This window comes from Argopecten irradians, chromosome 8, assembly GCF_041381155.1.
Source record: "Argopecten irradians isolate NY chromosome 8, Ai_NY, whole genome shotgun sequence".
In the NCBI taxonomy this organism is placed as follows: domain Eukaryota; kingdom Metazoa; phylum Mollusca; class Bivalvia; order Pectinida; family Pectinidae; genus Argopecten; species Argopecten irradians.
In genome coordinates, this window is record NC_091141.1 from 8,108,248 (window position 1) to 8,123,517 (window position 15,270).

The 15,270-nt window shown below is 34.2% G+C and overlaps 1 protein-coding gene across 1 annotated transcript; it reads left to right on the top strand.

Moving 5' to 3' along the window:
- The first annotated feature begins 4,793 nt into the window (after positions 1 to 4,793).
- LOC138329258 (big defensin) lies at positions 4,794 to 10,503 on the top strand. Its single transcript, XM_069276102.1, has 4 exons — positions 4,794 to 5,061; positions 6,119 to 6,299; positions 9,242 to 9,318; positions 10,279 to 10,503. Exons 2-4 carry the CDS (start codon positions 6,136 to 6,138, stop codon positions 10,404 to 10,406), a joined length of 369 nt encoding a protein of 122 aa, XP_069132203.1. The 5' UTR covers positions 4,794 to 5,061; positions 6,119 to 6,135; the 3' UTR covers positions 10,407 to 10,503.
- Positions 10,504 to 15,270: the final 4,767 nt, after the last annotated feature.

Here is a 15,270-nt window from a genome sequence, read left to right on the forward strand (position 1 = left end):
TCGTATACTCTCACCGGTCTATTCTCACAAGGTGATCTAAACGTTATGTGCTGTTTATATATTCCATATCTTATATCTAGCAAATTTCATGTTTATATTGTAACATACTGCTGATGCTGATATGTTTTGTCACAACAGGCGCGTCATCATTTGCTTTATTGACAAGTTAAATGTTGATAAAGATATTCGTGTAACAGCAACATTTCAAAAACCACAATTGTTATTTTCCATGAGAAATGTTAATACGCACTTGGTTAGCCAGTATTGGTGGTCCAGTTAATGATAAAAACCTCGTTGTTTATATGAACGTCCGTATCGCGGGATTTTATTGTTAAAACCATATCTCGATGTTTACCACAAAGATAAAGTACGTGATTGTTGACAGCACGCGCGTGTTTTCTAAATCATTTAAACTATTTTCGTGTTCTGCGAAAGATAAGTCTTGTGATATGATATATGGCGCAGTAAAACGGCGTTTTCTTGGTAACTGCTAGTACTACTTTCTCTTAAACGAAACAGGAAGTAATTATAATACGTACAAGGAGTTGGAAACCCGTGCCTATTGCATTTCTTCCCATAACCAATTACATAATATGATAAAAAAATAGTTGGAATGCCTACTATACATTTATTGTTCTAGTTATCGGAAGATTGACATATTTACCAACACCTATACTACCCAAAATATAAAGAATGTTAACTTTATACATGTTGAGAAACAGTAGAATTACAAAAATATATCAATAAGAAAAATAAATAAAAAGATGTTTATTTCTTTTATCTTATAACATAACTGCATCAAAACAAGACTCCACATATATTAGCGTTAATATCTTTAGATTTGAGCTTTTCAAATCGCTTTTCATTCGTTATTCGTAGTCTAAATTTCTTATATGTTTAAAAAGGTCTATAGTGATAACATTAGTGTCATACTGAAATTGATTGACCTGTTGGCTGTAAACATTGTCTGTTACCCACCTAATCAACACTGTGGTGGGTGCGGTTAAAATGGATAACCACAACATCCAGTCGGTATGGTGTTGTTGTTCTTATTATTATTTATCCGCGTTGAAGGTAACTGATTAATTGGTCGTATTTGTACATTATTGTATTCCTCTGTGGTTATCCACATAAGCTGATTAATTAGTCGTATTTGTACATTATTGTATTCCTCTGTGGTTATCCACATAAGCTGATTAATTAGTCGTATTTGTACATTATTGTATTCCTCTGTGGTTATCCACATAAACTGATTAATTAGTCGTATTTGTACATTATTGTATTCCTCAGTGGTTATCCACATAAACTGATTAATTAGTCGTATTTGTACATTATTGTATTCCTCAGTGGTTATCCACATAAGCTGATTAATTAGTCGTATTTGTACATTATTGTATTCCTCTGTGGTTATCCGCATAAGCTGATTAATTAGTCGTATTTGTACATTATTGTATTCCTCTGTGGTTATCCGCATAAGCTGATTAATTAGTCGTATTTGTACATTATTGTATTCCTCTGTGGTTATCCGCATAAGCTGATTAATTAGTCGTATTTGTACATTATTGTATTCCTCAGTGGTTATCCACATAAGCTGATTAATTAGTCGTATTTGTACATTATTGTATTCCTCTGTGGTTATCCACATAAGCTGATTAATTAGTCGTATTTGTACATTATTGTATTCCTCTGTGGTTATCCGCATAAGCTGATTAATTAGTCGTATTTGTACTTTATTGTATTCCTCTGTGGTTATCCGCATAAGCTGATTAATTAGTCGTATTTGTACATTATTGTATTCCTCTGTGGTTATCCGCATAAGCTGGTTAATTAGTCGTATTTGTACATTATTGTATTCCTCAGTGGTTATCCGCATTAGCTGATTAATCTTTACATGATTCCAGTAAAACATTAGATCTCTGTGTCCTGTTCCGATGTTTGATTACACGGTATATTGTATTTGTAGTTTCTATAGCAACAAGAAAATGTTGGGTTTTTGTTGTTGTTGTTTTTTTTATCTTTTTTTTTAATTCTGTAAATGATGCTAACAAATTCAAATTCCTGATAGACAATGATGGCTATGATGAATGATGATGATGATGATGATGATTATGTTGATGATGATGATTATGTTGATGATATGATGATGATGAATTAACACTATTAGTAAGTTCAGTGGTGACGCTCTTTTAATATTTTTAACCACTCTCTATCTGTTGTTATCCGGATCATTGTACTGAGAAACACTTTCTCACAGACATATGGTGTCACACATATTTGTAGTTCTAACTCAGTGATGCTATATACCTAAATAATCTTATCCATTGTACTGAGAAACACTTTCTCACAGACATATGGGGGTCATACATAATTGTGATTTTATACCCAACTGTTCAAATTTCCGTAACTCGAAGTGATTACATGCATTATTAATTGATAAATTTGCTGTCTATTATGTGAACAATAAAATGGACTACTAGTAGCAATCTATTTTGGACAAGGGAGACCCCATAATAGGTCACGTGACATTTTACCTGTAGTGTATTTTTAGCTCGACCAAGAGCTAGCGCGCTGTGAGCGACCTAGTTCGCCACGATAAATTTTAACCAAAGAGCTCGAGGTATATGGTCACTTTCCGCCTGCCACAGGCGGAAGTGACCATACCTCTTTGATTACAATTTATCTACAACTTTATGAGTAGTGTCGATTTAAAGAAATTTACGTCTACTTCCCACTATAGGTCCCCGCCCCTCCGGCTCCGGGGAGGTAGGTCAGAGCTCAGATTTATTCATGATCTGTTTTCCTTTCCACAACGATGTTTCTGACCAAAGATTAAAACATTCACAACTTTATGACTAGTAGAATTTTGAAAGAGATGTTGACGGACAGACGTACGGACGCCGCGCCATCGTACACTCTCACCGGCCTATTCGCACAAAGTGATCTAAATGTTATATGCTGTTATATATATTCCATATCTTATATCTAGCAAATTAAATTCATGTTTATATTGTAACATACTGCTGATATGTTTTGTCACAACAGGTGCGTCATCATTTGCTTAATTGACAAGTTAAATGTTGATTAAGATAAACATGTAACAGTGACATTTCAAAAACCACAATTGTTATTTTCCATGAGAAATGTTAATACGCACTTGGTTAGCCAGTATTGGTGGTCCAGTTAATGATAAAAACCTCGTTGTGTTTATATGAACGTCCGTATCGCGGGATTTTATTGTTAAAACCATATCTCGATGTTTACCACAAAGATAAAGTACGTGATTGTTGACAGCACGCGCGTGTTTTCTAAATCATTTAAACTATTTTCGTGTTCTGCGAAAGATAAGCCTTGTGATAAAATACATGGCGAAGTAAAGCGGCGTTTTCTTGGTAACTGCTAGTACTACTTTCTCAAAAACGAAACAGGAAGTAATACTACATACGTAAAAGGAGTTGGAAACCCGTGCCTATTGCATTTCTTCCCATAACCAATTACATAATATGATGAAAAAATTAGTTTGAATGCCTAATATACATTTATTGATCTAGTAAGCCTTGACAGTAGAATAGAGTATCTTACATAAAAATATATCATTAAGAAAAATAAATAAAAAGATGTTTATTTCCTTTATCTTATAACATAACTGCACCAAAACAATCCACATGCATTAGCGTTATTATCATTAGATTTGAGCTATTGAATTTTTCATTCGTTAATCGTAGTTTCTTATATGTTTAAAATGTCTAAAGTGATAACATTTATCATGCAACAAGTGTCATACTGAAATTGATTGACCTGTTGGCTGAAAACATTGTCGGTTACCCACGTAATCGACACTGTGGTGTCCATGTTTATAAAGGCTTATTACCACAAACACACAAGTGTATATAAATTAATTTTGTTATTTTCATCTAAAAATGTAGAGAGCTTAAATTTGCTGGGGAAATATTTGATCCAGACAGAAAAAAAAAGAAAAATTCTCATTAATCTGCAGTAGTATATCATACTGATATATTAGTCAATTTGCTTAATTTGTTATGAAGTATATCGGAATTATCCTCCGCCATCTTGAAACATAACAATGATCATTGTATTATGTATCTATGTATTTCTTACACCTATATGCTATATTGCATTTGGTAAATAAAAAAAATTGAAACTTGCTTCCATGGGTGGGTTTAAAATGGATAACCGCAACACCCAGGCGGTATAGTGTTGTTGCTTTTCATATACATGTAGTTATTATTATTTATACGCGTTGAAGGTAACTGATTAATTTGTCGTATTTGTACATTATTGTATTACTCAGTGGTTATCCGCATTAGCTGATTAATCTTTACATGATTCCAGTAAAACGTTCGATCTCTGCGTCCTGTTCCAATGTTTGATTACACGGTGTTTTCATTTGAATTTTCTATGGCAACAAGAAAATTGTATTGTTTTTTTACATTCTATGAATAATGCTAACAAATTCAAATTCCTCATATAAAATGATGGCTATGATGAATGATGATGATGATGATGAATTAACATTTATTAATTTATTAGTAAGTTCAGTGTTGTGTCAGTTCTTATCCATTTGTACTGAGAAACAGTTTCTCACAGACATGTGGGTTCATATCTGTATCCATTTGTATAGTTCTAACTCAGTGATGCTATACCTAACTGTTCAAATTTCCATAACTATCAGACATAATTAATTGTTCACTGAGACATGACAGATATAACAGCACTGCAATGTCTACAGAGAGGGGTTTCCCCTAACACCAGGAGCCATCGCTCCTTGGGTTTTTACTGGGTTAACCAGCAGCTTTCGAGATACCAAGAAAAGTACTTAAGCGAGCTAGTGGATATGGTTTTTATTACCTATCTTACTTGGAAAACGAAAATTTTTTTTTTTTTTGGATGAATTGGAAAACCTACACAGTTGTCAGCATTAAATGCAATATGCATCACGCATCAATTTGTGGTTTTTAAAATCCGGTTATATGGGTCTATATAAATGCTGAGGTTTGTCGATTGTATCATTGACTTGACCTTACTGGCACAACTACAGCTTTGGTAAGTATTCATGTTTTCATTGTTTGAAGTAAGCAATCGGTTTTGGTTTAGTGAGTATTCGGAAACTATAATATTAATTCTCGGTGATGATGTTTGTTTATCAGGATTTATTGTAATTCATTGACATTCATGTTCCTGGATTAGAGCCTTCTCTAAAATGTGTACAGTAGGTTAAATCATTAGTACAAAGCATTTCGTTATTCATTATGTTATTACAATCCATTAACTGTGTTTGAAATGCCATAAATTAGCGTGTATCGAGACATTGTAGAAATCTTGATACAACGTTTTCATAAATTTAGTTATAATCATAGTTATAATACGAATTAAAAAGAAGAAAAAAACTCGATTTCAACTTTAACGACTTCATAGATCTGAATCAGAATCGCAACGTAGATACCTAGAAACCAACTGGATTAGGACAAGGGAAATCACCACCAAATGGCACATTCTAGACTTTCCATTATTAATATCTAAAATATTGAAATTATGACCAAAATTGTTTTTATGTTATTTATTTTGTATGCGTTGCCATTGATTTAAGTACATATTTAACCATTTATGTAAATATTACCATATATCTATATAAGCCAAATATGGCTTTCCAATGATTTTGGACTGATGAGATACTGATGAGAAAACGGGCTTTCAATTTTTTAAACGGGAAAGTAAAAAGAGTTTTAAAAAGTTATTGAGTCACTGTTAGTACATGTACTACACATATCATCCCTTCCTGAACGACTTAATTCAAATAGATTAAAAGTTAATTTGCATATTTACACAAGGAATGGAAAAAAACAAATTTGTTTGGTGTTTTAACCTCGTATATATAGATATATTATTGCCTTTAAGATTTTTTTCATTGTTGTTTCGGAAACGTACTAGGCCTTTAAATTTTAAAAGTCTGGCAATGTACATCATTGTCACCTCTTTGTTATGTTGTGCCTGAATTCTTTTTATACTACTACATATATTTCTATACGTTTTACTATGTGAATAATAATTTCTGTTATTTCTATATATTTTACTTTATAAACTTCTATATGTTGTACTGCAGACACGACCAGATCGACAATGACTCGTCCCTCCCTAGTAAGATGTTATTCCCTGTTCTTCACGGCCCTCATTGTAATGGCAATCATATGTCCGGCCTGGTCGGAGGAGATCCCTAAGAGTAGAAAGAAACGTGCCATACCCCTTGCTTATGTAGGAATGGCCGTAGCACCACAAGTTTTCAGGTAAAATACAAATGCTTTTTCATCTCGGTATAATTTTATTGAACAACCGTCAATTTATGTAAAAATTACTGCACGGAATGAAATATTGATAAAATACCCTTTTTTGTATATACAATTGAGAATAATTGTTATAATATTGATTTCTGTTCTTAAAATGAAGATAATGTATACACAATGTATTGTATCTTGTTTTCATTTTAATCATCTTTTTTGAGGATAAGGAGAGAGGTTTATTAATTATGTACTATAGTTCAATTTAATTCAATTCAATTCGATTCAATTCAATTCTTTTATTACCTTGAGCCTTTCGACTCATCGTTTTGAAATAAACAAAGTACACACTTACATCCATGCAACACACACCCAATCTCACAATACATAAATGTATACTGACACACAACAGCCCTCTTGAGTATACATAAGACTAGTGTAGAGGGCTTATGCTAATCTTAGCTTATGCTATGTTATTTCTTATTTTATTACATAATTCATATATTTTGCTAAATTTGAAAACGTTTTTTTTGTTCTTTGTTTCTAATTGATATATATATGTATCATTCTATTTATCTACGGTGATATAAGATTTAGGAATGTATGTTTCTTATCAATTTATCAGTCGTTTACCGCCACACTAGCACCTTTTATCATTTTTCTGTGTCAGTCTATTACCGCCACACTAGCACCTTTTATCATTTTTCTGTGTCAGTCTATTACCGCCACACTAGCACCTTTTATCATTTTTCTGTGTCAGTCTATTACCGCCACACTAGCACCTTTTATCATTTTTCTGTGTCAGTCTATTACCGCCACACTAGCACCTTTTATCATTTTTCTGTGCCAGTCTATTACCGCCACACTAGCACCTTTTATCATTTTTCTGTGTCAGTCCATTACCGCCACACTAGCACCTTTTATCATTTTTCTGTGCCAGTCTATTACCGCCACACTAGCACCTTTTATCATTTTTCTGTGCCAGTCCATTACCGCCACACTAGCACCTTTTATCATTTTTCTGTGCCAGTCCATTACCGCCACACTAGCACCTTTTATCATTTTTCTGTGCCAGTCTATTACCGCCACACTAGCACCTTTTATCATTTTTCTGTGCCAGTCCATTACCGTCACACTAGCACCTTTTATCATTTTTCTATGCCAGTCCATTACCGCCACACTAGCACCTTTCATCATTTTTCTGTGCCAGTCTATTACCGCCACACTAGCACCTTTTATCATTTTTCTGTGCCAGTCTATTACCGCCACACTAGCACCTTTTATCATTTTTCTGTGCCAGTCCATTACCGCCACACTAGCACCTTTCATCATTTTTCTGTGCCAGTCCATTACCGCCACACTAGCACCTTTTATCATTTTTCTGTGCCAGTCCATTACCGCCACACTAGCACCTTTTGTAGCACTTTATCATTTTTTCTGTGCCAGTCATTACCGCCACATCTTTTCTGCACATTACCGCCACACTAGCACCTTTTATCATTTTTCTGTGCCAGTCCATTACCGCCATACTAGCACCTTTTATCATTTTTCTGTGCCAGTCCATTACCGCCACAATAGCACCTTTTATCATTTTTCTGTGCCAGTCTATTACCGCCACACTAGCACCTTTTATCATTTTTCTGTGCCAGTCCATTACCGCCACACTAGCACCTTTTATCATTTTTCTGTGCCAGTCCATTACCGCCACACACTAGCACCTTTTATCATTTTTCTGTGCCAGTCCATTACCGCCACACTAGCACCTTTTATCATTTTTCTGTGCCAGTCCATAACCGCCACACTAGCACCTTTTATCATTTTTCTGTGCCAGTCCATTACCGCCACACTAACTAGCACCTTTTATCATTTTTCTGTGCCAGTCCATTACCGCCACACTAGCACCTTTTATCATTTTTCTATGCCAGTCTATAACCGCCACATTAGCACCTTGTATCATTTTTCTATGCCAGTCCATTACCGCCACACTAGCACCTTTTATCATTTTTCTGTGCCAGTCCATTACCGCCACACTAGCACCTTTTATCATTTTTCTGTGCCAGTCCATTACCGCCACATTAGCACCTTTTATCATTTTTCTGTGCCAGTCTATTACCGCCACACTAGCACCTTTTATCATTTTTCTGTGCCAGTCCATAACCGCCACACTAGCACCTTTTATCATTTTTCTGTGTCAGTCCATTACCGTCACACTAGCACCTTTTATCATTTTTCTGTGTCAGTCTATTACCGCCACACTAGCATCTTTTATCATTTTTCTGTGCCAGTCCATTACCGCTACACTAGCACCTTTTATCATTTTTCTGTGCCAGTCCATTACCGCCACACTAGCACCTTTTATCATTTTTCCGTGCCAGTCTATTATCGTCACACTAGCACCTTTTATCATTTTTCTGTGCCAGTCTATTACCGCCACACTAGCACCTTTTATCATTTTTCTGTGCCAGTCCACTACCGCCACACTAGCACCTTTTATCATTTTTCTGTGTCAGTCCATTACCGCCACACTAGCACCTTTTATCATTTTTCTGTGTCAGTCTATTACCGCCACACTAGCATCTTTTATCATTTTTCTGTGCCAGTCGATAACCGTCACACTAGCACCTTTTATCATTTTTCTGTGACGTTCATACTGTGTTGTCGCCCTCCATTCCACCTGGAATTAGAATGGTGGCAAGAAAGCTCAAAAGTTAATGCCTACAATTAGTACCATACAATGTCAGAATTACTTACCCAAGCTCTTGTTTGGCATTATCGAGATATGGCATCCATCATGTACGAGAATCGTTCGTGAAAAGGAAGGTGCTGGAGGGTCCGATTGAATTGACAGTTACCAACACTAGTTATCATGATTTCTGGTAAAGTTTCGTTGATGTTTTTTTTATAATTTTAATTTTTTTTTTTTGTCATTGATTGATTTATATGAACAATAGGTGGCTTGTGAGAGCGTACGGAGCAGCGGCCGTGACTGCAGCTGGAGTGACATTGAGGAGAGTTATCAATAGATCAAGTAAGTATTCAAACCGATGGTTTTAGAGATTCGTTCATTTCTGACAAATAACGATTTGGCGATACAATGGGTTTATGTATTGGACAAACCACGAGTTGATGTAAATTAGTAAGAAAAACCATTTATCGAGGGTCGAAGTCCTTAGTGTCTTCTCTGAGTTATACATACCCGATATAGGATTTTTCTCTGCCCTTTCTACACCAATGAGAGGTGTTATACAAATTAAAAAATCCTATCCCATTGTGTAGCAACTCCAATACCTAACTATGGAATAATAGAACAAAATTAGCTTTTATTGGCTTGTATCACAGTTACATGGCCATCGATCGTGACTCGGAATGAACTTTACATGCAGATATGGTGATAATTAATCATTAATTACAAACAACTAGCTCAAGAGGGTTTTATTCCTACGGTTATCAAATCTCGAATTCATCATTGAAATACTCTAATTTCTGTTATATTTCCGATAAGGGAATTACAATGTATGGAGGAATTATAACTTCTACCAAAAAGGATATTGAAGTAGTCATAATAATGAACGAAACACGCCTTTAAAAAGATTTTCAAAAGACAAGTCTAAACTTTAAAGTTGACACTTAGACGCCCTACTTACGGACAGGTGAGTTACATATAGGTATCATGAATACATAAGGGTAATTGTTAAAGGAAACTAAACCCTGAATATTCTAAAAGATAATTTCAAAGATTTTAAAATGGAAAATGAAGATGAATTCCAATTGAAATTGGTATTCCATCAAAACATTTGAATTAATATGTAGTGTTCTTTGTGCTTACATGTGTGAGATGTTTACCAAAGAAACACTGATTAATTGATTGATTAAGTTAATGTAAAAGTATATTTAAAGTGAAATGTTAGTGTAAATTTTTTTTTGCTCTTCTGACTGTATATCTACATGTATATTTTAAATTTCACTGATATCTATCTGTATTTTACAGGGAGCAACGACAATCATTCATGCCTTGGCAACCGCGGATGGTGTCGAAGTTCATGCCGCTCATATGAGAGAGAGTACCGGGGTGGGAACTTGGGCGTTTGTGGAAGTTACAAGTGCTGTGTTACATGATGAAAATATCTAATTTCAACACGACGGAAATTAATATTTCGTTTTCTCAAATTTTGTACGAGTTTAATAATAAAAATCATGCTCATGCATTTTTAAAGCATATGTTTTGTGTTATGTATATATAAACTCTTACATAGGCGTTAATTGATCCCTATCTGTCTATAAGGAATTTTCTTACATAGGCGTTAATTAATCCCTATCTGTCTATAAGGAATTTTCGTACATAGGCGTTAATTGATCCCTATCTGTCTATAAGGAATTTTCTTAACTCCATTGGATTTATTAATGTATATAACACAAGTAGTTAAAATTAGTAAATATTATGCTTGTATTTCGGTCATTTATTATAATAAGCAATGACATAATTCAAGAAAAGTATTTTTTTGTTTTCCATTTAAACAGATCACACCCAAGGTTTTAATGAAGTAGAACTAAATATATATTGCTGATTTACTTCTTGATTTCGGCATCTACTCAATATTTAATCCGTGTGTGATCGCTTCTGTCAACTTCTCAAACTCAGAAAATTGGGGAAAAAACGAATCCGCAGCACATGAAGAATTGCCTTCGTAACTGTGAAAGCTTACCTCATTAAGATGTTTTGTAAGTAGATGGTCAACGTTATAGAGTCAACTCTTTGTTTCCTGATGAATAACATTTATATTACATCGAGTAGGATGTCCACCTCACAAGATGGAAAAGAGCTGTTATTCATGTATTTCCTGCTTGATAATTTAGTTCCACACATGGGGAAGGGGGCAACGTTCAAAGAAAATAAGTTTAGCATAAAAAATACAGTTATTGTCACTCGATATTGAAAAATAATAGAAATAGAAAATTGATTAACATTCCATTTTCTATTTTTCATATTTGTCGTATGTAAATATAACACTTATACGCCAATTCAGAAATCTATATATACCTGCTTTAAGTTGATATGCTGTACACTGTAATCTGCCTATAAAGAACACCAAGTAGTATGTATGATTGTGTACTCTTTCTACAAAAAGTACCTGGAGATTCGACTGGAACCTTAAAGGAGTAATGGCCTATTCAAAAAGGAGATCTTCATAAAGAGGTGATCACTTGCGCAAGTTTTACTCAGAAACATCCCAGATAAACCAGATACTTATATCATTATCTGTTTCTTCGTGTTTGTTGTGAGGGACAAATTTAAAATTAGTCCTATACTTAATATGTAACCCTCGTGAAATAAAGTTTTATTATCATCATTACATACATCACTGATACATAAAAAAACTCATACTATTAAATATCATACAACCTACGGCACAGTGTACACAGTCACAAGTCCACATCTGTCATTTCATCAAATACATACATATAGTATTAAAATGAAATTTGTAACTAGAAGGGAGATAAAGCTATGAGTGTCATGCCACTTGACTTGTATTATCATAGAGGTTGGCGCACTTTATAACTCAAGGGTCGAGATCTTTGTTGCATTCAAAAATTAACTATCTTGATTTTCATTTAGTTAATACTCTTATCGTATCCTTTTGTACTAAAAGGAAGATACGTAATTAGGTCATAACATATTACACACATACATTGTATTTCCATCTCTCCGTGGTCAATCATGAGTTGTGTCTAAAAACTAATAATAGGTATCCGATACCATTCTTTGCAAGTTATTAAAAATATGTATCAAAATTTAAAAACAGTGTTTTTGAAAGAAGGTAATTTAAAAGAATGTACATTTAATTGTAACATTTTCTCAAGATCAACTGTTTGGCGGATTTGAGTTTTTGAAGGGCTGCGATGGTCCCTACTTTCACATGTATCCAACTACGTATATAACTTACTACCGGTATACTGTCACATGTATCAACTACGTATATAACTTACTACCGGTATACTGTCACATGTATCAACTACGTATATAACTTACTACCGGTATACTGTCACATGTATCAACTACGTATATAACTTACTACCGGTATACTGTCACATGTATCAACTACGTATATAACTTACTACCGGTATACTGTCACATGTATCAACTACGTATATAACTTACTATCGGTATACTGTCACATGTATGAACCCTTCATGTGGTCATTCAAATGTTTAAGTGTATCACAGAGACTGACTTGGTCATTCAGATGTTTAAGTGTATCAGAGATAATTACAGTTTAAGAGTATCACAGAGACAGGCCTGACCGCTTCACGTGATCTAAAGCGTTATCAGGCCTGCAGCTCACCTAAACGTCCTGATAAGGTCCCCGCTCTGACATTATCTTTAACCTTAAGACGCGGATACACAGGTACGTACGGAGTTTTTATTTGGATACGGTATACTTGCACTAGGTTAAAAAAGAGTTATCTAGAAGAAAACAAACATACTTTAACATGTTTACATACAGTTTTACGATTTATTAATGCATTTACTACACCGATATTATAGTGATATAAGTAACAAAGGCGATTATATTACATGCATTTACCACACTGATATAAGTAACAAAGGCGATGACATTACATGCATTTACCACACTGATATAAGTAACAAAGGCGATGATATTACATGCATTTACTACACTGATATAAGTAACAAAGGCGATGATATTACATGCATTTACTACACTGATATAAGTAACAAAGGCGATGACATTACATGCATTTACCACACTGATATAAGTAACAAAGGCGATGATATTAAATTGTAGTGATTGACACACGTTTTATCGTATGTAAAGAATTAACAATAATAATTCGTAATATGTTACCAACAACATTATCTACCATTTCATTTATTTACAAATGCGGAAATATTAAATAACAGTGAAGTCTGGCTGATTTCGATGCATTTTTGACTACGTTAATATTTCGTGTGGTGTTAACCAACCTTTCTATTACGATTAACACACGTAGCGTTCACACAATGACGAAACCACGATTAGTAATATGAAGGAAAGTTAGCATAAGAATGTACTCTGAAAGATGATGCACAATGCGCTTCATTTGCAATTTAAGTTGAATCCGTTTTAATTTAAAATGATAAGGGCAATATGTGCAAATGACAGCAATCCATAATTTAATATACAAATATTTCATGGCCTACTGTGCTCTAGTTCATAATATTTAACCCGAGGTGGTGGTAATCAACAAATGTTATATTGCACGAGGCCGAAGGCCGAGTGCAATATAATATTTGTTGATTACCATCACCGAGGGGTAAATATTATGAACTAGAGCACAGTAACCCATGAAATATTTGTTTTATTACATAATCACCAGTTTTTCAGTTGAATATTGTTATAAAACGAATATGACAATCACTTAACAAAATCATCAGCACCGTACCGTACGGAAAAGCTTCAAATCCTATTGAAGATTGACATATAAACCACGTACGTCACGTTGTAACTCCGGTTTGGATGTCTTATTGTCTTCTTTAACAATATTAGACCTGCATGTAGCCTTTTGATCTAATAATTCAATTTTGCTTGTTACGAGTAATTTCATTGGCTTAAAAATTTACTTTATCAGCCCATAAAGGAAAAAATGTCGTCGCCGTTTGTAACGTTGCTTCTGATTGGCTGAGATGACGGCGTAATGATTTCATAGACAAAAGAGTCCCAAAATGAATTTTGAATATTGAAGAGATTATCTTTAGTAAATTGAATTATAAGGATTAATTTGAATAGATTTTTTATGTTATGGAGATATAACACAAAATTCTGAGTGTACTCTCATCATAAACCGCTTCGCGGTTTATTTAGAGAACACTCAGATTTTTGTGTTATATCTCCATAACATAAAAAATCTATTCAAGTTAATCCTTAAATACATTCGCCGTGTCCGTCCTCTACTCGATGAACGTCTACATGACGTGCTTGTTTCAAGATCTATAAAGCTAGCGCGAAATTGAACGCGAACCTTTGTGACGTCATAATAACGTAACTCACTGTTACGCGCGATTCCTCGGAGGTTTTCTACGAAACTAGACAACAACAGCGAGGTGTTCCTAAAGCCGTGCAATATAACATCTCGAACCGTGCAATATAACGTTTCCATGGAAGCGTGCAATATAACTTCGAACCGTGCAATATAACAAGGTTTTATTGAAAAGTCGGTGTAATAGTTGAAAATATTATATTACTTCATATATAGGTTGGTGTAAACAAATTATGTAATAAAACATTTTATTTCAGTAGGTCCTAATAGTGTGTTAATAAATAATTGTACGTGGTCATAAATTTGTATTTTTAATGCATTATTAAATGTGGATACTTGTGTAATTTTACCTGGATACGATTTTGACAGGAGGGAAAGATGTATGTCATGTATTAGAGTCGGCAGGTGTTTAACTTAGTACAGTTTTGTATTTAAGTAATGAAAACAAACTATGGAATGTTGTTTTCTGAATGCCTTGAATTGTGATGAAGCCATATAACCCACTAGTCAATCAGGGGTCGATTTCATGAGCATTAACCCACAGTTCTCACACATTTACACGTTTTATTTATCAACAAACCCCAACACCTGTACATTGTGTCTTCCCATACAGTATGTATGTGTATAGGGCTTTATTTGTTGTTGAATAAACATGCTAACACTGTAAATGTGTGTTACGAGGCGAGCTTATTACTCTTCTTCTTCTTCCGTTGAAATGTCAAATATTACAAAGATTGCAGTTGGTGAATTGGGTTCAAATGATTGGAGGTGACTGGTTGTACTTGAGGCAATGATAGGTGCTGCACTGTAATATTCTATAAAAATAAAAGTATTTAAAGTTATATGTGCCGTAACTGTGCGAAAATTTTGACATGCTAATTTTTCTTGATTAATCTATTGAAAACCATAAAGTTTGATGAATTAAGCCGTGAAAATCATTCAA

What these genes read in the sequence shown, in the direction of transcription:
- LOC138329258 (XM_069276102.1), top strand. Translation starts at nt 6,136, where the DNA reads ATGACTCGTCCCTCCCTAGTAAGATGTTATTCCCTGTTCTTCACGGCC. An exon ending in GTAGCACCACAAGTTTTCAG is followed by an intron (nt 6,300 to 9,241) that starts GTAAAATACAAA and finishes TATGAACAATAG; the next exon opens with GTGGCTTGTGAGAGCGTACG. An exon ending in GAGAGTTATCAATAGATCAA is followed by an intron (nt 9,319 to 10,278) that starts GTAAGTATTCAA and finishes TGTATTTTACAG; the next exon opens with GGAGCAACGACAATCATTCA.